General features: G+C 34.1%; 3 protein-coding genes across 7 annotated transcripts; all 3 read left to right on the top strand.

Annotated features, from left to right (window-relative positions):
* Window positions 1-37: 37 nt before the first annotated feature.
* LOC102611004 (putative pentatricopeptide repeat-containing protein At3g08820) lies at window positions 38-2,300 on the top strand. Its single transcript, XM_006481070.4, has one exon. The coding sequence runs from the start codon at window positions 194-196 to the stop codon at window positions 2,258-2,260; it is 2,067 nt and encodes a 688-aa protein (XP_006481133.1). The 5' UTR covers window positions 38-193; the 3' UTR covers window positions 2,261-2,300.
* Window positions 2,301-2,887: 587 nt separating this feature from the next.
* LOC102610400 (hypothetical protein) lies at window positions 2,888-6,016 on the top strand. Of its 3 annotated transcripts, XR_370991.4 has the most exons (5): window positions 2,951-3,372; window positions 3,684-3,753; window positions 3,859-3,946; window positions 4,929-4,982; window positions 5,775-6,016. XR_370991.4 is itself a non-coding variant. In XM_006481069.4 (4 exons), exons 1-3 carry the CDS (start codon window positions 3,145-3,147, stop codon window positions 3,906-3,908), a joined length of 348 nt encoding a protein of 115 aa, XP_006481132.1. In that variant the 5' UTR covers window positions 2,966-3,144; the 3' UTR covers window positions 3,909-3,946; window positions 5,775-6,016. The 3 variants fall into 3 exon arrangements, 2 of the variants coding, with proteins under 2 accessions (XP_006481131.1, XP_006481132.1); XM_006481069.4 differs by lacking the exon at window positions 4,929-4,982 and having other exon boundaries at window positions 2,966-3,372; XM_006481068.4 differs by lacking the exons at window positions 3,859-3,946; window positions 4,929-4,982 and having other exon boundaries at window positions 2,888-3,372.
* A 9,675-nt stretch (window positions 6,017-15,691) lies between these two features.
* Window positions 15,692-19,662, top strand: LOC102609874 (solute carrier family 40 member 2). Of its 3 annotated transcripts, none has more exons than XM_025099807.2 (8): window positions 15,692-16,084; window positions 16,260-16,410; window positions 17,071-17,267; window positions 17,353-17,835; window positions 18,081-18,252; window positions 18,422-18,559; window positions 18,743-18,853; window positions 19,135-19,662. In XM_025099807.2, the coding sequence occupies exons 1-8, from the start codon at window positions 16,020-16,022 to the stop codon at window positions 19,261-19,263; spliced, it is 1,446 nt and encodes a 481-aa protein (XP_024955575.1). In that variant the 5' UTR covers window positions 15,692-16,019; the 3' UTR covers window positions 19,264-19,662. The 3 variants fall into 3 exon arrangements, with proteins under 3 accessions (XP_024955575.1, XP_006481130.1, XP_006481129.1); XM_006481067.4 differs by having other exon boundaries at window positions 15,693-16,120; window positions 19,172-19,662; XM_006481066.4 differs by having other exon boundaries at window positions 15,694-16,120.
* Window positions 19,663-21,911: the final 2,249 nt, after the last annotated feature.

The following is a 21,911-nucleotide window of genomic DNA, read 5'->3' as shown; positions in this document are numbered from 1 at the left end:
AGAGGGAAAAATGCAATAATGGCATCAGTGACGCATAAAACAAGTACATTAATGAGCTAATTGGAGTTTTTGTTTTTCTATGCCTCCTCCTCTTTATCTGGTTCCCTCAATAATCTCTCATGTGATGGTAAATTGACTCGCGTAAACTAATACAAAGCTATAATCTGAATGAGATATTGGCGGGAAACAGGCGATGACCGTTTTGACAAACACGACGTCTCCCGCATTTGCAACGGCTCGGGAGATCAAGAACCGCCTGCTTCAAGGCTTCAACTCCATCAAACAACTCAAGTATGTGCATGCTATCCTCCTCCGCGTCGGCCTCGATCAAGACAGCTATCTTCTCAACTTGCTCTTGCGCTCCTGCTTCCATTTTGGTCAAACAAACTACACTCATCTCATCTTTAGTCAAACCAAAGAGCCCAATATTTTTCTATACAATACTATGATTCGAGGTTTTGTTTCTAACGATTGCTTTCAACACGCCATTGAATTTTACAATTCTATGCGCAATGAGGGATTCTTGCCCACTAATTTCACTTTCCCTTTCGTCTTAAAGGCTTGCGCGAGAGAACATGATTTCCAGTTGGGTGTAAGGAGTCATTCCCTTATCGTTAAAGCGGGTCTTGATTGCGATGAGTTTGTTAAAACCAGTTTGCTTAATTTGTATGTTCATTGCGGGTACTTAGCTGACGCGCTTAAAGTGTTTGATGATATTCCTGACAAGAATGTTGTTTCGTGGACTGCGATTATTAGTGGGTACATTAATGAAGGGAATTTGGAAGAGGCTATTAATATGTTCAGAAGGTTATTGCATAGGGGTTTGAAACCTGATAGTTTTAGCATTGTTAGAGTTTTGACTGCGTGTACTCAGTTAGGGGATTTGAGCACTGCAAAATGGATTCATGGATATGTTAACGAAGCTGGTATGGGAAGGAATGTGTTTGTAGCTACCTCTTTGGTGGACTTGTATGCAAAGTGCGGAAACATGGAGAAAGCACGACGTGTCTTTGATCAGATGCCTGAGAAGGATATAGTTTCTTGGAGCAGCATGATTCAGGGTTATGCATCAAATGGATTTCCGAAAGAAGCTTTGGATATGTTCTATAACATGCAGAGAGAGAATCTGAAACCTGATCGTTATACTATGGTCGGAGTTCTTTCTGCTTGTGCAAGTTTAGGGGCATTAGAATTGGGAGTTTGGGCTAGCAGTTTCATGGAGAGAAATGAGTTTCTATCGAATCCTGTGCTGGGTACCACCTTGATTGATATGTACGCAAAATGTGGGAGAATGGCTCAAGCATGCAAAGTCTTTAGAGAGATGAAGGATAAGGATCAAGTGGTTTGGAATGCTGTCGTATCTGGGCTTTCAATGAATGGATATGTAAAAGTTGCATTTGGGGTTTTTGGTCAACTAGAGAAATGTGGGATTCAACCTAATGGTAACACATTTGTTGGCTTGCTTTGTGGGTGTACCCATGCTGGTCTTGTTGACGAGGGTCGTCAGTTTTTCAATAGCATGAGTCGCGTCTTTTCCTTGACTCCTATGATTGAGCATTATGGATGTATGGTGGATCTTCTTGGTCGATCAGGTCAGTTAGATGAAGCCCATGAGTTGATCAAAAGTATGCCAATGGAGCCTAATGCCATTGTTTGGGGAGCCTTGCTGGCGGGATGTAGATTGCACAAGAAGACTGACTTGGCTGAGCATGTACTAAACCAGTTGATTGCATTAGAACCATGGAACTCTGGAAACTATGTTCTCCTATCAAACATATATTCCGCCAGTCATAAATGGAATGACGCAGCAAAAATTCGGTCAATGATGGGTGACAAAGGGATCCAAAAGATACGCGGATGCAGCTGGGTTGAGGTAGATGGTGTTGTTCATGAATTCCTTGTGGGCGATAATTCCCACCCCCTATCTGAGAAAATATATTCAAAGCTTGATGAGTTAGCAACAAAACTGAAAGCAGCTGGTTTTGTTCCTACAACTGACCATGTGCTGTTCGATATAGAAGAGGAAGAGAAGCAGTATTTTCTTGCTTGTCACAGTGAGAAACTGGCCCTCGCATTTGGTCTCATCACCACTGCTCCAAAAGACGTAATTCGAATTGCAAAAAACCTTCGAGTATGTGGTGATTGCCATGAAGCCATTAAGCTCATTTCAAAGATCACAGGTAGAGAGATAATTGTTAGAGATAATAACCGATTCCATTGTTTTATCGAAGGTTCATGTTCATGTAAAGATTTTTGGTGAAATCAAAGCATAGTTGATTAAGCTAATTTTTCTCAAAGAAGCTTGTCATTGACTCGTGTCTTAGAACGAATGGTTATTTTAGTTTTTAATATTATTATTGAACTTGGAATGAGTTTCAACCTAAAAATTATAAAAGAAATGGAAGTGGGTAGAGTCGGTTACGGCACTTTGAACTGGCTGATGCTCAACTGCTTAAAATTATCATCCTAATGTTGTCATTAGAAGCTCAACGTACGAACCAACGAATGCAGAAAAATAAGTGAAAGCATTAACACACTTTGACAATCTGGCAAACTTAAGAGCTGCTTTGTCATGCCTACTCAATTATACAGTTTTGAATGCTTACTTACTAAGTAAGATTTTGTCATGTCTATATAAGCATTTCTCGTTGAATGCTTACTTACTAAGTAAGATTTTATTATCTGCACTTTTGTAATTATGTGAAAATATAAATTATATAATTAAAAAGCAGCCACCGGCAAGAGCAAAAGAGAGAGGTCAACGGTGGCCCGGAACTAAGGACCTCAAGTGCGGGCAACGACGTCGTTTTACTGACGACTCTCAATAGCAAATTGCGAGGTCTTTTTCTTTCCACTCAACTTGTAAACCCTTCTAAATTCTCCGGCTTCTCTTTCGGATTTGAACGCATTTCTTTATCTGACATAAAAAAATATTTTTAATAAATAAATAAGAAAAAGGCCAAAAAGGATTAAATAGACCGGCATTCAAGCTCAGAAACTTTTTTACGGGAAAATCGTTTCCCAATAACAAAACCAGAATAAAAACTCAAAAAATTTCTTAACAAGACAGCGAAACAACCAAAACCCGCATCCGAAACACGATCGACAACTGAAGTTCAAGCAAAAGATTGCAACTTGAAGAAGATGGAGGGCGCTGGCAGCAGTAGCGTTTCTGATAACGGCAGCAGTAGCGTTTCTGGTAACAGCAGCAGTGAAACGACGCGCGTGCCCTTATCAGAAGTTGTATCTGATTGCGTGAAGCGGTGGTTTAGGGACACCCTTAAAGAAGCCAAAGGTGGTGATATCAATATGCAAGTGCTGGTGGGTCAGATGTACTTTAGCGGCTATGGTGTTGCCAGAGATGCCCAGAAGGTTTTCTTTTTCTTTTCTTCTTGTGGTTTAAATGAAGCTCTTGTGTTTTTGATTTGGGGGGTTTCTGGTAGTGAAGAATATCATGTTAGTGTTTTAAAATGTCACTGGGGTTGAATTTGTTTGACCAACTATAGCTAATCGAATGAAATCACTGACTATTGAGTATAAGTGAGTGGGTGCTTGGTAACATTCTCTGCTGCACTGCATCGGTTAGCCTTAGTGAAACGTTAGAGCTTACTTTTGTGATGTCTATTTTGCAGGTTTTTCTGTTTTTTTTATGTTGCTTATGTTTATATTTGTTGCGATTACAGGGAAGAATCTGGATTTCAAGAGCATCAAGGACTCGGTCCTCAGTTTGGAAAGTTGGTGAAAAGCATCCAGGTTGACATATATTCTTATTCTTTATGCATTTTTATTATCTTTAGCATGTCCTCGTATTGTGGTTAATTGATCTGGCACTTGTTTGGCTTGCTGCATCTTTATTAGGTTATAACGCGAGTGATTCGGATTCAGATGAAATGAAAGAAGAATCTTAAAAATGACCAAATTAGGCTTCTTGCTCAAACAATTGAAAGTGAGTTACTGTCTGTTAGCTTTTTATTTTGTTTCTTGCGCCTGTTTTTTATTTGGTAGCCCGAATCCTGAAGCTCATGAAGAGTTTGGGCATCTACGCTTTTAGGTTTTAGCTGGTTGTGTTGCGTTATAGTTTATGATTATGTTTTGTTGTTATTTAAGGCAAGCTATGTGTGAGATTATGGAGTTCACTGATATTTTGAAATTTATTAAGTTGGACAATTCACTTTCCTTTTAAGGCTATTCAAGCTCTTCTTAAGTCAACTGACTAGTGGAAATTTGAATTGCTACACTTTCTTTTTCAGTGCACGCACCCTCGTATAAATTGTCATTACCATAATCTTAGAACCCATTTGATAGATCAGTTAAAATACAGATAGGATGACTCTTCTTATGTAGTGTTTGGTATGCTTCGAAGGACCAGTAAGATTGAAAGGATGCGATTCATCCATAGTGGACTGAATAAGACGATCAGTTGAGGGCAGTTGGGATAAACATCATCAACAACTTGGTGAATGACCAAAAATGTTATATATTTCAATTTCCCACAATTCTTCTGTGTTTGCTGGACAGTTTTTAACAGAACCTACAGGGAAAACCTGTACATTATTTTTCCCACCATTCTTTTGTAGCTCAGGGATTTCTAGCCAACACATTTACTCAGGAAAATCAAATTTTCTGACCATTTGAAAACTCAAAACAGACAGGAAACAGAAATGAACTGTTGGTTGATGGTGATAGTGTTTGTGCTATTCTGAGGGCTTTTGTCTTCTTTATTGTATTAGGATCTGTGATGCTTCTGATGGGAAACTTATTAGGTTTTGCTAGCCAATGTGATATGTAATTAATGTTTTTGAGTTTATAGGATACGATGGGATTTTAGAATATCTAACATGGTCAAGGCAGCAAGTAATTGCATGTGGTAAACTAGCCTTGTGAGTATTATTGTTCCAAGAGATTCTAATTTCCGTTATCTTTTTAAGGTGTGCGAACTGACTGGCATGGCTAAGAAGAAAATGATTATATTCTAAATATTGGTAAGTTTATATTCATTTAGGCTGACACTCTATTAATATTTAAAAAACTAATCCTAATCATGTAGTAGAGGAAAAGGTGTCTTTTTCTTTTGTCTCTTGAAATTTTGTATACATTGCCTTCAATGTTGTTTCATTTAGAGGATAATCTCTAGTTGCTACTTAAATTATATGCCTGCACTTTCCTTATATATTTTCTGTCTTTTGTAACATATATCTCTTTTTCATTGATTCATTAGAGAAATGAATGGCTAAAATTACCTGTTGAATAAAGTGGACAGTATGAACCATTGCATTCATAAGCACCTTCAGCTGTCATTTTATTATCTTATTTCATAAGATATTTATACATGCTTGCTTAGTTCATCCTGCCTGATCATAGGTGAAATTTTTCTGTCATTTTTATTCCCGTGCTTTTGGCTTCTAGCAAGCAATATTTGTAGCATATAAAATGTTCAGTGGCCAGAGATGAAAACCGTCACCATACTGAACATGGTTTAAAAGATGGTAACAAGCTGAATTAGTGCAGGCATGAAGTGATTGAACAACTCATTGAAACAAAGTTAAGTTTCAATAATCTGTAATGGGGACATGGCCCTTGAATGAGTCAAGTTCCAGTATGACTCTCTATTGAGAGTGTTCTGCAGTTGTGCTGCATCTCACTTGCAATAACATTAATGCCTTGGCAAATGATGAACATTGTATTCCCTATAGCGGCATGTATTTTTTTGCTACCTTGTGCTTTTATATTACTATGTATGTATACTGATTGCTGTGTTTCTTGTTTTTTTGTAGGGCTGCCACTTCTTCACCACCTCAAACACGCCTGTAACATTCTTTTTTCTTAACCTCTTTGGTTGGTTTGTTTTTACCACTTGTAACTTTGTAAGCCCATTTGTTCATCATATAAACAAGTATAGTTACAGTTTTACAGGCAAGAATACATTGTGGATTTAAATTTTTGAAATACTATTTGTTCATTATATTTTTCAAGATCATGAATAGTGAGTGGCGAAATAACTGTGTTTCAAGGACTACATTTGATCCTCAACAAATTGCCGGTTAGTAGTTTGTGATGCCTGCTTGTTTTAGGCTTTTAGCTGTCTTTGCTCTTCTATTAATGAGAAATGTCTCTGTGCTCTCAACTCTGAAGGTTAAAGCTAATTGGCAATAGCCAATAGATTTGAGTTTGGTTTGAATCCTTGATGGATCTTATTTAGACTGTTGTGATGTTTTTATTCATTAGTTTTTTTTTTTTTGGATCGACATAAGCCATTTTAATTTTGAGCAGTGCTTGCTTTTGAGTGACATAGTTAGATACCAGCATATAAATATTCTTCCATTCAAAAAAAATAATGATAAAAAATAAATATTCTTGTGGCTGTCAACTCATAATCTGTAAGCATGCAAATGAGTTACATAAAAATAATTCTAATGAATTGGCTCGCATGGATTACAGGGCCGCCGTGATTGATTAAATGCTGCTATTTGTTGTTTAAAGATTCAGTTGGTTCTTGGTTCTTGTTTAATTAGCAAAAGTCCGCGATTCTCTTCTGGTTTGGGCCCATTTCTCTCTTTCTTTATTTGGGCCTATTGGGCTCTCATTTCGTAAAGCGCGCTATGGCCGATGTGCTCTCTGTTTACGGTTCTGCGAGGGACAAAGAGGTTTAGGCAATTCCGCTTATTTATTTTGGTCTAATGGTGGGTTTACTAATTTGGAATTAGAATGGTCTAAAATTAGAATAAGTATTTATTTTGGACTCATGGTATATTTACTAATTTTGAATTGGAATGGTCCGAAGTTATAATAGGTAGGAATGAGAATGGGTTAGAATGAGAATGAGGAATGACAATCAGAATAAATTGTTTACTATAAAAATTGAAATCATAATGAGTTGAATTACCATTAATGTGTTTATTTTTTTATGGAATTGGAATCATAATCAAAATGGATTATATTATAATAAATTACTAAAAAGCACTTAATGAACTATTGTCATAATTATTGTTTTGTATTTTAATTATTGTGATTATTTATTTAAAATTAATTACTATTATTAATTATTGTTAATAATATATTAGTATATTAATTAATTGTAAATTTTTTTTATCATTAATAACAATAATAAGAATAATAATAATCAAAAATTCAAAATACATTAATAATTAGAATACTTATATTAATCAATTAGAATAATTATATTAATTAATTATAATTATTTTTAATTATTTTTAATTGAGGACATAGTGGGTATTTTTTATTTTATGGAGGGGCAAAATTGTCAATCTTGGGGATGGGAGATTGATTCCCATCACCTCCCTTGGGAATCAATCTCCCATTCCTCATTCCCAAATTCATGCGACTCACACGATTTTGATTCTAATTCCAATTTCTGCCTCCAATTTACGAAGTAAATACCGTCAATGATTCCGATTTCGAATTCTGATTTCATAATCGTGGAAGTAAACACACCATCAATGTACTGGGAATGGGAATTTCAACCTGAAAAATGCGACAAATATGTATCTATCAAATAATATTTTATATCGCAAATGATATCTTAAAAAGAAAAAATCATCCAAAATAAAGTGGTAAGCTTATCAAGTGATGGTATAGTTTTCATATTTTCTTAGGGGAAGTGTAGCAACATCCTATGGCCTGAAAAAATGGTCATATAATTTTTTTTTTTATAAATAGTCATAAAAATTCTTTTTTATTAGTTATACCCAAATAAAATAAAATAAGATTAAGTGAAACAGCATAATTATCTAAAATATGATTTATGTGGCCATTCTAAAAATACTCCGTTTTCATGACCATTTTACTAAAGTTTAGGAATTTTATTGTCTCTTTTTTTGTGATTTTTAAGATAATTTATTGTATTATTTTTTAATGAACATCCCGAGTGCCAAATAATTTGTGATGAATGTTTTAATGGTGTGTTTACTTCATGGAATAGGGAATGAGAATGAAGGAATGTGAATGAAATCTATATTTACTTGACAAAATGTAATTTGAGAATGTGAATAAATTGTGTGGGTCCCACATAATTTGGGAATAAGTAATGGGAATCTCATTCCCATGGGGGGTTGAGAATGAAAATCAGGGAATGAGAATGTAATATATGTTTACTTTTGTATCCCTCTACTTTTTTCATATTTCCTAAATTACCCTCATTCAAATCACAATTAATTTTATTATTTTAAATGTCATTAATAATAACAATTATTATTATTAAATTTTATTAACTGTATTATTTTAGTTATTATTTATTATTTTTATTAATATTATCATTATTAACAATAAAAATAATGATAATAATAATAATTAATAAAAATAATTAATTTATCATTATTAACAATATTATCATTATTGTTGTTGTTGTTGTTGTTGTTATTATGATTATTATTATTATTAAAAATAATAATAACAATAATTAATAATAACTAAAATAATAAAGTTAACAAAATTTAATAATAATAATAATGTAATTTTCATTATCTAGATACATGTATAAATATTATTATAAAAATGATATTAATTAAAATAATAATAATAATAAATAATATTAATAGTAATTAATAATAACTAAAATAATAAAGTTAATAAAATATAATAATAATAATAATAAATATTAATAATGATAATATTAATAAAAATAATAATAACAATAATTAATAATAACTAAAATAATAAAGTTAATAAAATTTAATAATAATAATAATAATAATAAATGTTAATAATGATAATATTAATAAAAAATAAATGTTAATAATGATTATATTAATAAAAATAATATTAACAATAATTAATAATAACTAAAATAATAAATTAGTAACTTTATTATTTTAGTTATTATTAATTATTATTTTTAATAATAATAATAACAACAACAACAACAATAATGATAATATTGTTACTAATGATAAATTAATTATTTTTATTAATTATTAATACTATGGGTATTTTGGTAAATTGATTCACATTTCCATTTCTCATTTCCATCTATTTTGCCAAGTAAACACATCAATTGCATTCCAATACATTCTCATTCCCATTTATTTTTGGGGTAATTTTGAGGGACCTCCCCTGAGGTTTGAAGTATTAACACTTTGATAGAAAGTATTAATGTAATTACACATATCTCCCTCGCCGTTAGTATAAAAATACGTATGGTGTTAGTATAAAAGGATAAATATGTAAAAGCTTATTTAAAATTCAAAATAATTTAAAATTAAAGCCTTAAGCTTCTTGATGTCTGGGAAATCTTACTTGCTTTACTCCATTATCCAGTGTGTAATGTCCAATGGACAAAATAAAAAAAAAATCTTCACAAAATCAAGCCTGCACTTAGCTTTCTCTTTCATGAAAGCAACGCCCAGCACCATTTTCGTCTTCCTAAGGTTGTGAAGAAGCAGCTACATTTGCCTGAAACATTTTCAAGATTAAAAAATATTTTATCTTCAATTACGAACAAGATGAGTTCTGATGATGGCCCAAGCCTTTCACAAAGCGAGCACCAGCGGCGAACGGCTTCATCCGCGACTGGAATTGGAGCGAGAAATAGGTAATCCTCATTTATTATAGTTTAAATATGTGAATCACATGCAGTAGATGATTTTGTTGAACCTAGGTTAATTAAACTTGAAAATGAGTTCTTTGTATTTTGAATTTTTTTTGTGCATGCTGATTTCAGCAACTATGAGTTTTGATTTTCTTCATTTTGAGCTAATTTGCATTCACTGAATTGAGCAATGTGATTGCTATCAATTGACAAGTTAATTAAATCCTCTGACAAGGAATAGTAATAATTTCTCATCTAATATTTTGACATTAAATCGATAAAAAAAAAATTTCTTACTCGTTGTAATAATTGTGACTCTTATGGATTTTATAATCATGCAATTACACAAGTGTTGAGTCCAAATACTTATTCTAGTTTAATTTGTTTTTCATATGTAGCTGTCTGTTACATTTTATTTTCAAAATTTTACTAATTTTTTTAAACAAAAATTGATACAATAGATTTAAATGTAAATGGGTTCTTTGAATTTTATTGTATTGATTCTCTGCTCATTGAGTTGATGATTGTGTTGAGCTTGCTAATTTTACATTTTTCATATGTGGATTAAAAAGGGTTATGATATTGTGTTTCGCAAATTTCATTTTTCTCTAATAGTTCAATACTTATACAAAAGGAATGAAAAGAGAGAGAAAAAAGAAAAATCCCTTCTCAGTATTTTTTCTTGAGTTTTCCTTGTTTTGAATTCTTCCGCATCATCATCGTCAGTAATTGATTAATTTGTTGCTGGAAACTGGAGAGACTCGAACAAAATTCTAGCTTATATGGCATCTCCTAGATGTTGAGATATAATGGTTTTATTTTAAACACTTTGGCATGTTTTCGGCAATTATTAGAATTTTCGACAATTTCGTGTTGGTTCCAAAATTATTATTTTTTCCTTTTTTCTTCGCTACTCCTATTGCATTCTCTTTTTTGGTTTTTTTTCTTTACTTATATATAGCCCCTACTGTTTTCTCTTCTTGTTTACCACTTTCAATTATTTAAAACTTTTTGGATTCTGTCTATAATTCTTTACAGTTCTTGTGCTTTGATTTGTCTAATCATTTAAGATGTCATCTTGACGTGGACAGGATATTGTAAGAACTATACATGTGAATTCTGTTATGATGGAATTTTTTTTGCACTTTTGCTTAAATTTTGGGTATGTTCTAAAAAACTAGCGAACAGTCTGGAAATTTATACAGCTGGTGTTTTTAGGAATTAGTGTATGTTAGCTAGATTTTTATATTTTATGGCAATTCATCAGCTGCTTGTAGACAATGATAATAGCAACCTGTCAGCCACTCTTGCTGTGTTGTTTATATTTATTGTATAACGTTGTTGTGTGATTTTTGTTACTTACAATATGCTATTGTTTATAATTTGTAGCCATGTTTACATGGAGATAAGGGTTGTGGTAGCTGGCGAAAAGATTGATGTAGCAACTGTAATTCCAGAGCAATACACCTTAAAGAAGTTGTGGCAAGATGTAAAGGATGTGTGCTTTGACAAGCCTATAAGACATGCTAATGAAGTGAGAGTTTATGTCATGTTGCCATGGGAAACATCTAATATGCATGTAAAAACTGACTTTGACCTTCAAGACGCATTAAAAAAGCTAAAGCAGAAGAGCTATTCTTGGGCATTATTTATTATTAGAACGGAGTTAGATGTAACACCTATTTCTCTGGATCAGAATGAAAATGAAGAGACTCCCCCTGGCCAGTTTCCTGTTCCACAAGTTTCTGAGCTTGATTGGTTTGATTTTGTTGAAGTAAATGAATTTGCTTTGCCTGACTTGAATGCTGAAATCAGATCTGTCGTTGGATGTTCCGCTGCTGCTGCTGAAGTTAAAAATTCAGTTGAAGAGATTGAAGGCAACGAAGATGATGATAGCACAGCTGGTGGGTTTGTTAATATTGATGATAGTATACATGTTCCTGATCATGAAAATAATGCAGAGGAAGTGGAATCTGATGTAAGTGATGATGAATTTAATTTTAACAACGAAGATGAGTGAGATGCGAGATTGGATGCCTATGAGTCTAGAGATGACAGTGGGGCAGATTCAGACGGTGAAGATGAAAACATTCAGGCTGCTGCTTGTAGGTATGAAGCAAATTCTGGTGGCTTCGAGTTCACTCCTGATGGTGACAATATTATACTTAGAATTGGACAACTGTTCAAGACAGTTGATGAGTTCAGAAATGTTGTCAAAGTTTTCGCAATAAAAAATGGCTTTAGACTTAAAAGGGTGAAAATGAGAAGAGTAGGGTGACAATGAAGTGTTCGGCTTCAGGATGTACATGGAGAATACACGCGAGTCCAAATTGGAATAAGAAACATTTCCAAATTAAAACTCATATGCCCGAACATACTTGTGAAAGAAACAACGAAAATTATGAAGCAAATTCAACATGGATTGCTGCTACATTCCTTCATTTATTCAGAGCTAACACAGAAGTTCCTATTGATGTGCTCGGGTCAGAATTATTCAGAAATTATGGGATAAAATGCTGCAATCAAAGGCTTTACAGAGCCAAGAACAAAGCCTTAGAGCTGCTTGGTCAAGACCATAAGGCCAGTTTCACAAAGCTATTCAGGTACATGCATGCAATCTTAGCCTCAAATCCTGGTTCAACAGTGTCCCTAGAAAAAGATTGGCTTGGTGGTGGGGTGAATCCTCACTTTAAAAATTTTTTTGTATTCTTTGATGCATGTAGGAGGGGTTTTTTTTAGGGTTGTAGGCAGTTCATTGGTGTAGATGGTTGTCACTTAAAGGGTCTGTACAAAGGGGTTTTACTATCTGCTGTTAGTGTAGATGCCAACTATGGCATATATCCACTGGCCATGTGTGTTGTAGAAACTGAAAACACTGAGTCTTGGGTTTATTTTATGGAGAAACTTTATGATCAAGTAGGCTGTAACGATGGTGAGGGTTTGTGCTTCATGAGTGATAGACAAAAGGGTATATTGAATGCACTTGATATGGTTTTTCCTCGGGCCATGAGAAGGTACTGTTGTAGGCACATATATGCAAACTTTAAGCTGAAATTTCCAAGAATTTTGCTTAGGAATGAATTTTGGGCAGCATGTAGAAGTGGAAACGAAGTGGAGTTCAATAATCACATGGTTGAAATTAACAGCATCAGCCATGCTGCCCATAGGTGGCTGTTACAAATTCCTGTGACATGTTGGGCCAAACATTGCTTTTCCACACAAACCAAATGCTCACATGTCACAAATAATATGACGGAGTCCTTTAATAATTGGATAAGTAGCTTTAGAGGCATGCCAATAGTAAGAATGCTTGAGGAGATTAGGAGAAAGATTATGATCCTCATACATAAAAGACATGAGCTGGTCAATACTTGGCAAGATGAGCTGCCTCCACTTGTTAGGAGAATAGTAATGGAAGCAATGGTTGAATCTAGGGCATTATCTGTAATATTTGGGCACAATAAATCATTTGAAGTTATGGAAAATGTCTCCAAGAGGTGTGTTGTAGATCTAGGCAGCAAGCACTGTGATTGTGGGGAGTGGGATATATCAGGCTTGCCTTGCAAGCATGCTATGTGCTGTATTGATGCAATGAGGTATAATGTAAATGAATATGTCCATTCTTTGTTGAAAAAAAGTGCATTCATGAAGACCTATCAGCACCAATTATATCCAGTGCCAGATGAAAGTAGATGGCCATTACTCCCACGTGATAACTTGCTGCCACTAACTATCACTAGAGCTGCTGGCAGGCCCCAAACTAAAAGAAGAAGAGAGAATGGTGAAAGACAACCATTTAAGAGGAGCACAAGTGTAAGATGCTCTAACTGCGATGAGTGGGGCCACAACGTGAGGAGTTGCAAGTCTATTACCAAAGCTGGAAAAAATAAAAAATTAGTGAAGAAGAATTTCTATCAGGTCTTAGTTACTTGTTTGTAATGAAGTTTTTATATTGCTTTTGTTAGTCTTTGTCTATTTAAATGATGAACTAAAATATTTATTAATTATTTAAATGTAGGATCGAGGAGCGACATCCAGCTGTAACAAAAAAGAAGTTGTCACATGTGGTCCAGCCATGAACACTCAGAACAGTGTCCATGAAAATGGTAAGCATTTCGTGTCTAGTTTATTTTTTTTTTACACATATATACAAGTTTAATTTCACCACTTGTTTTGTTTTACTAATGTTGTAATTCCAAAATAATATGTTACATTTTAATTTTTGTACATTTTATTATGAAGGACAACTTACCCAAGAATGACCATTGCCAAGTTAAAGCATCCAGCAACATTACAAATACCTTTTTTGTAATTATGGAAAGAGCAACAGTGAAGCTAATCCCTTCTAACAAATTCTTTTGAGGGATCAGATGATGCATCACCTTAACTGTAAGCATTGCTATGAAGATGTCGTATCATCTTTTTGTCACTCAACCATAGATATAGGTTTGAGTTTTTGTACATTTTGTAGTTGTGTGGTACATACAAACACACACTTTTAATGGGGCAATATATGCCTTGCCTATTTTTGTCATTTCAAGTAGATATTATAGGTGCTGACTTCCTGTTATTCTAAACAGAGGGTATTGTTATTTGTATTGGCTAATAGGAATTCAGCCATTGATGACATGTGATACTCTTATTGTTGCTGGAATGCATACGTCTTTATAATCTAAATATAAAAAAATTATGTGCTTTATATTGTTTCAGTACTTCATTCCTTATTGATTTTAATTTGTTGATTAAGGATTGAATATTTTATGGCAGTCAAGGGTTAACTTCAGCAAAGGCTTATGTTCTTGTTATGTTTGACATTGTCAATTTGAACAGCAGCATTTCCTCTGCTTGTACATGTTATTATGAAATGAGACTTGCTTTGTTTGCAAGGACAAATGGATATATAGTTTGTGCATATTGTTGTGTGTTATTAGATGTATGTTTCTTAAGAAATTAACTTGAACAATGTGCTATGTTTGTGCTTGGTGTTATGAAGCGAGTTGCTTGTATGTACTTGTTGAACTTACTAAAGGATATAACTGCTCATGTGTGTTATTTATTGTGTGTGCTGGATATGTATAGATATGAACAGCAACATGTGTTGGGTTTGTGGTGGTTCTTATGAAATAAATTGCTGTGTGTCAGTGTGTGCTTGTTGTATTTTGAACAACAGCAGCTTCCCATTAACAAAGTTCTTCCAAGCTGGCTCATAAATTTGTTGCATGCTTGATTGGCTGGATGTGTTTGAGCTATCAGAATCCATTTAGTTGAGACAATGCAACAGTTTCTTTATGTTGAATGCTGTTGTGGATGAGTTGAATGAATGATGAGTTTGAGACAAATGCAAAGATTTTTTATACCTTTGTTGAATGCTTCTGTTGATAAGAAGAAAATGAAGAATAAATTGTACTTTGTGATTTGCTAAGCCTCCATTTATAGCAACTGTTGCTGCTCAATTTTTTACCGTTTACTTACAACTGCTACTTTTACAAATGTATTTTAGTTTTACTTTTTTTTAATAAGCAATGTCAATTACTTCATATAGTTGGACATTTTGGTCTTTTTCTGATTTTTTGTGATTCCCGCCATTTTTAATACCCATCGGTTCTCATTCATTTTATTTAATAATTTATTATTTTGGCGGGAAGGGTATTTTAGTAAATTTAATAGTCAACTAACGGTCAACTTAACTTATACTTAACGGCGAGGGAGGTATGTGTAATTACATTAATACTTTCTATCAAAGTGTCCCTAATAATGATAATATTGTTACTAATGATAAATTAATTATTTTTATTAATTATTAATACTATGGGTATTTTGGTAAATTGATTCGCATTTCCATTCCTCATTTCCATCTATTTTGCCAAGTAAACACATCAATTGCATTCCAATACATTCTCATTTCCATTTATTTTTGCCAAGTAAATATTGAAATCTCATTTTCATTCTTCATTCCCATTTCAGCTCATTCTCATTCCTAACCTATTCTCATGAATTAAATGCACTATAAATATTGGCAAAATGGGAAATATGACTCTTGATGACAAATTAATTCTAGAAAGAGGAACTTGCTATTTTTATTGTTATCTATATAAAGAACAAAGGGGAATCTGACGCATCCTCCTTAAACTGATGTGTTTGTTTGTACTCTTTTGTTTAAGGAAAGAGAGTACCAGAACCAGATGTCTTTACAGATGTCTTTACGATTCACTTGATACGAGCCCATCTAGTATACTATGTTTGGTCAGAGAAGGTCAAAACAAACACAAGAGCCTCAGCAACTTGTCAGCAATATCTTAGTGGCAAGTAGCAACGGACACATAATAACTGCACCACATAACACTCACCAACTACGTTCTCCCCCATGCCCCGGTGCTGGTGCTGATGCTGATGCTGATGATTAATTGATGCATGTTCCATACAATCATCAAGATCAGAACAAATTATGACCAAGAAGAACATTAAGTGACTGAAAATGGAGAGTGAGCCACTCATTGTTCAAGAACAACCAGCTATCACTTCATTTCTGACCACATATTTGTACGTCGCTCACTTCTTAGCAAGATGGGGTGCCAGGTTTGGTTAACATTATTCTTTGTACTTGCTTGCTTTAGGGTTTGGTTTGGATCTGTCATTTTCTTTCTATTAAATAAGAAAAATCCATCATAATTTTAATGGTTGATGAAATGGGAATTAACTGTTTTGGTGTTTGCAGAATGTGGGAATTCTCTGTTGGTTTGTATATGATCAGTGTGTGGCCTGACTCTTTACTCTTTGCTGCTATTTATGGCGCTGTTGAATCTGCCTCCATTGCTTTGTTTGGTCCCATTGTTGGTCATTGGGTGGACAAATTGACCTATGTGAAGGTTTGTTTGCTCAATCTTAGATTCATTTGGTGTGTGTGAAAATTCTTGAATTGACTGACTAAAGTCATTTGGTGTTCATCTCCAAGTCCAAGATGGAACTTAAATGAAAGAAATAGAGCATGAGTTGAATAATGCTAGTTGAAAAAGATAATATAACAGGAACTAAAAGATGTAAACACAAAGAGAGAAAGACAGCATAAGTTCTATTATATTCACCATCTCAGTATATATAAAATGCATTCTTGTTTTCCAAGAAATGCTCAGTACAATCACAGCTTTAATGTTAATCGAAAGGTTATCCTTAATTCTATCTAATGGACATCATTCACTATCCTTCGCAAAGGACATAGTACATTTGTCTTTATGTAATTTGTCATTCTTATCCATGAGCTCTCTAGAGAGTTCCTTAGAGGCTGCTGATATCCTTATGAGTCACCATCTTTTGCTGAGTCATCATCCAAGTCAGTGCTTGCTGAACAGTTAGCTGTTGTTGTAGTTCATACCTTGATTTTTCATTGAGACATTTCATCCAGCAGAGAGTTTAATTCATCAAACACTTCTCTATTCTAACACTGTTTTGCTTGCTACTAGTTTTCTCTTGATGATAAAATTTAATCTATTGATAAGAGTTTCACAATTTCAATTTATATATATGGGCAGGTGCTTCAAATTTGGTTGGTAACCCAGAATCTCTCCTTTATTGTTGCTGGAGTTTCGGTGATTACATTATTGTTCTTCTCAAGTTTAAAGTCCACAAACTGCATAGCATTTGTCTTATTGGTGATAATAACCAATATTTCTGGAGCTGTCGGTGTGATATCCACTCTTGCTGGTACCATCTTGATTGAAAGAGAATGGTAATCACAATTCTATTAATGAGAAAGGATATTGTCTTCAGATTTCAACAATGCTAATGTTGTTACTCATATTTTGAAAGCACAGGGTGGTGGTGATATCGGAAGGTCATCCTCCAGAAGCATTGACAAAGATGAATTCGATTATTAGACGAATTGATTTAACCTGCAAGTTACTAGCTCCTGCTATAACCGGTTTCATTATCAGCTTTGTATCACTACAAGCATCTGCTATGACTTTAGCCATATGGACTACTGTAACTGTTTGGGTGGAATATTGGCTCTTTATGTCTGTTTATAAGGGAATTCCAGCTTTAGCTGAAAGCAGCCAGAGGAGGATCAGGAGGAGTATGCCAATTGATATGGAACAGAGCACATCCATGCCTCGAGAAAGAGAGAGCTTGCTTTCTCATGACGAAAACAATGCAGAATTGGCAGAAAAAAGGTGGAGAAGGAAAATAATTGATTGGATTTCAAATGCCCCTTGTGTTGGGGCATGGCAAGTCTATTTAAAGCAAGAAGTTGTCCTCCCTGGAGTTTCCCTTGCCCTGCTATTTTTCACAGTCCTCAGGTAATTAACAATCTAATGCAATTTGCTTCATGAACAAGTAATAAGATATACAATCAAATTTAGTTTTCTTTTAGCATGATTTACTTATATGTACCAGTCTCTGACAGTGGATTTCCTCAGTTTCTACCAATTTTCCTTGAGACATATCAAAAACCTCTACTGCTCTTTCCGTATTGTATTTTTTATTGGCAATAGATGACTAGTTCCTGACTCTGTCAAGTAATTCATAAGCATTGTTCTTTCAGCTTCGGAACTTTGATGACAGCTACATTAGAATGGGAAGGTATACCCGCATACATTATTGGAATAGCACGGGGAATCAGTGCAACTATTGGAATAGCAGCGACAATTCTGTACCCAATTTTACAGTCTCGAATTTCAACTCTCAGAACAGGACTCTGGTCTATCTGGTCACAGGTATTAGAACCTTAAAAAATATGCATTTTGGGATATCATTTTACAGTTCATTGATTAACATGCTAATATTTTCATCACCATCCATTTCGTACTTCCCTATAGTTATATCTTTAATAGATATTTATTGAACATGTTATAATTGTATTTGGTATTTCTGCTTCCCATTCAGTGGTTCTGCCTCTTGATATGTGTTGCTTCAATATGGATCCATAATAGCCTTGTAGCTGCTTATATGCTGATGGTTGGAGTGGCAACATCTCGGCTTGGATTGTGGATGTTCGATTTATCTGTCATTCAGCAAATGCAGGTAGAATCCCTCAGGTTAAGCCAGTGATGAATTTTTTTATAATAAAATCTTAAGCATTCAGCCTTTCAATAGTCTAGGGGAAGTTATTCCTGCACTTTTTTCAAGGAATTACAGTAGTTTTCTTAATATTCTTGCAAATACTTTAAATATTTTCCTGGGTGTCTCCTTTAATTTCCTGTATAGGATCTTGTTCCTGAGTCTGATCGTTGTGTAGTGGGAGGTGTTCAGAACTCCCTTCAGTCAACTATGGACTTGATGGCTTATATCATGGGAATTATAATCTCGAATCCACAGGTTAGCCTCTAGCATTTCCTATTAGTTCAATGTCAATGATCAATTTATCAATATCAATAGTGCATATATATTCTTTTGAGGTCTCACAGTATACAGATAAACTCAAAAAAAACATCTGTCTTATGCGGGAGTTCTCACATAGGTGAATGTGAGGGCAATATGGTCCATAATGTTGCAGGGGCCAGGGAGCCAAGCCCCAACCTAGCACTTGTATCATGTTCGATGTTTTTCAGATTTAATATTTTAGGCCTCACAAGTTCTGCTGTCGCATAATTTTTCAGGATTTCTGGAAGTTGATCTTGATATCTGTTATTGTAGTAACATTGGCTGCAATACTGTACACTTTCCATCTATACCGCATCAGGAAGCACCTCTTTCATTTTGACAAGCTATTAGCATCCGTTCAATGAATAATCAGGTGATTTAAAGTTGCAAGCCGTGATAGGGAGGTGCCACATTTTGCATTTGCTGGCCTGGGTTCTGATAGACATCAGATCTGTCTATTAGCATTTATTAACATATACATGAAAGTATGCAACTGTTACAAGATGCGAAGAAAATAAGTTTATATGAAAGATTGCTTGTCTGGCTAGTAAGGCTAGTTCATTGATTAGGACATGGACTTGAAATAAAAACTCAAATCCTGGCCACTGATTCAATATTGAGCACAAAATCAGTTGAGCTCTAAATCCTTGTCCACAACCTGTGCTAATTCCCTAGATATTGAATGGTGTATAACACCTTTCACAGCAAAAATCTATTTCCCTAGATATTGAATGGTTATAATATTTTTATTGTTTCAAGTAACATCTTAAACTACCAAAAAAGTCCTTATCTTGAGAAGGTGTCATCTGGCGGTGCCAATTGCCATGCCTTCCGTTTTCTCTTACTGGTGAGGATGCATAATGCATGTTGCTTTATGATTTTCTTTTTTGAATTTTGAGATTTATTAGGATTGAAAATGAAGTTGATGGTGTATGACTTAGATGGAGACGTAATAAAATTGGAATTAAGTGATCCTTTTTTTTTAATGCGGGATTAGGCGTATGTCCGTACTAGTTTATTACGTTCACTAAGGTGATATTTTACAAATTTATTGACTCTTGACTTCTTATATAGAATTAATAAAACCAATGGTGTTTGTGGGAGAAGGAATATTATGTGGAAAAAAGGACACTCACATATGTGCACGCATGTGTTGGGTTGGATTGGATTAGTGAAAATTAAAACTAACCCACTATTGATTGTGTTAAGAAAAATCAACTCAATCAAACTAAATAAACACGTACAGTCGGAACCAATCCAATCCTTTAATCATCAAGTTGAGTTGAATTAAGTTGATCGAGTTGATTAAAATAAAAAAAATAAAAAAAAACCATTCGATACTTCTAATGATTCAAATAGAAAAAAACACATTAACTCTCTATCATGCATTAAAATTTGTTTATTGTACCTAGCCTATATTAGTTAACAAGGCAACAAAAATAAAGATGGTATAAAAAAAATTATATAACGTAATATCTAAAAATCTATCAACTTACTTTTAGTTAAAATTTGGGTTTAATTACTTAATTTTGAATTTGGAGAATTCAATCAATGTCAGTTAAACTAGGGAAAATTGGAAAGAGTTTTTTTTTTATAAAAGAATAAAAAGACTTAGGTTTACAACTGATATTAATTTTGTTATAATTTTTGGATTGGGATTGAGTTATATGAGTCTATGAACATGAATCCAACTCAACCCAATCATTAATTAAATTAAACAAATTGACCCAATCAATTTATTACAACTCAATCAACGATCTAAATTTAGTTAAATTAAGTTGGATTGAATTAATTTCATTGGATTGGATTGGATTGAGTTTGTCTAACCCTTGTTAGTTGTCAAAAGCTTAACTGAGTTCATATTCCTCGTCAAATGTCAACCAAAGAACTGATCCGCGTACGGACAGGGTACTTACCAAGCCGTCCTGAAAGTTGTTTTATTTATCAGTTTTTGTGGACTTTGATAAGTCCGAATCTCAATTCTCAAGCTTTGATTGAAAAAAAAAAAAAAGAACATTCCCTGCCAGAGAGGCCAAAACCATCATCGCGAGCCGAAAGAAATAAAACTAAATATTTTGACTGTAAACCAAAAGTGTCTTAATTTAACAAGAGCGGAGTTCGATTCGATTCTCAATTATTTAGTATCATTCTAACTAAAAAGCCTTATCTCAAGAATATTATTTTTTTGAAAAATAATTATCAATTTCTCTTTTCACCCGCGTAAAAAAGCAAATAGAATTTAAACCCCAAAATTATTGTATTATTCGAAAAAAAAATTCATTGATCGAATAAACGGCCCCTGGTGTCTGGTCAAGGACACCTTAGTACAACCGCAAAATACAGGACACATTAGTACAGCCACAAAGAATCATTTTCCCCCCACAAAATGGACGAGAATAATAAATCCACCATCCAACCGAGGGCAAAAGTCAGAAGCACTTTGGAACGGAAAGTGCTTCTCTCTCTATATTTGTCCATTTAGGCCCTGTACGAGTCACAACCTCCCTGACCCAAAAGTCAAAAAGCTTCTGTCATACTTTATTTGATTTCCTCTCCCACATCACAACTTTTATTTTTTTTTCCGTTCATATCTGAGAAAGGTTGGTACTATGCAAGGCCAGCATAAGTACGGCCGATTTCTTTCCATAATTTCTTTTTATTTTTAATTTTTTAAATTTTATGGCACGGCTGTTTTATATTTATTTTTCATTAATTAAAAAAATGGGGGATATTTGTCAATTTGATTCGTACTGATTGCACTTGAATCTGTCCTTCCTCACATAATCCTCCACCAAATGAGCTGTTTTTATGATGAGACAATTGACTTTTTATTAAATGACCTAACTGCCCCGTCAACTCCCTTCTTCTACTTCTGTCCTTTCGCGTACGAAACGTGTTTGACGTCTGAAATGACCATTTAAGCCTTTCAACTTTTCCACAGGATTAGATCCCTGAGTGTTGACAAAATTACAGATACGAACACAATTTCCAGTTTTCTTCTTCCAGATCCCTG

The sequence above is a fragment of the Citrus sinensis genome, chromosome 6, assembly GCF_022201045.2.
Source record: "Citrus sinensis cultivar Valencia sweet orange chromosome 6, DVS_A1.0, whole genome shotgun sequence".
Lineage (NCBI taxonomy): Eukaryota > Viridiplantae > Streptophyta > Magnoliopsida > Sapindales > Rutaceae > Citrus > Citrus sinensis.
The sequence above is the reverse complement of the archived record's forward strand: the minus strand, read 5'-3'. Positions and strand labels throughout refer to the sequence as shown.

Excerpts from the sequence above, each read along its gene's own strand:
- LOC102611004 (XM_006481070.4), top strand. The coding sequence starts at position 194 with ATGACCGTTTTGACAAACACGACGTCTCCCGCATTTGCAACGGCTCGG.
- LOC102610400 (XM_006481068.4), top strand. The coding sequence starts at position 3,145 with ATGGAGGGCGCTGGCAGCAGTAGCGTTTCTGATAACGGCAGCAGTAGC. Across the intron at positions 3,373-3,683 it reads TTGCCAGAGATGCCCAGAAG|GGAAGAATCTGGATTTCAAG; the intron begins GTTTTCTTTTTC and ends TTGCGATTACAG. Across the intron at positions 3,754-5,774 it reads AGTTGGTGAAAAGCATCCAG|GGCTGCCACTTCTTCACCAC; the intron begins GTTGACATATAT and ends GTTTTTTTGTAG.
- LOC102609874 (XM_006481066.4), top strand. The coding sequence starts at position 16,020 with ATGGAGAGTGAGCCACTCATTGTTCAAGAACAACCAGCTATCACTTCA. Across the intron at positions 16,121-16,259 it reads TTAGCAAGATGGGGTGCCAG|AATGTGGGAATTCTCTGTTG; the intron begins GTTTGGTTAACA and ends TGGTGTTTGCAG. Across the intron at positions 18,854-19,134 it reads TTATAATCTCGAATCCACAG|GATTTCTGGAAGTTGATCTT; the intron begins GTTAGCCTCTAG and ends ATAATTTTTCAG.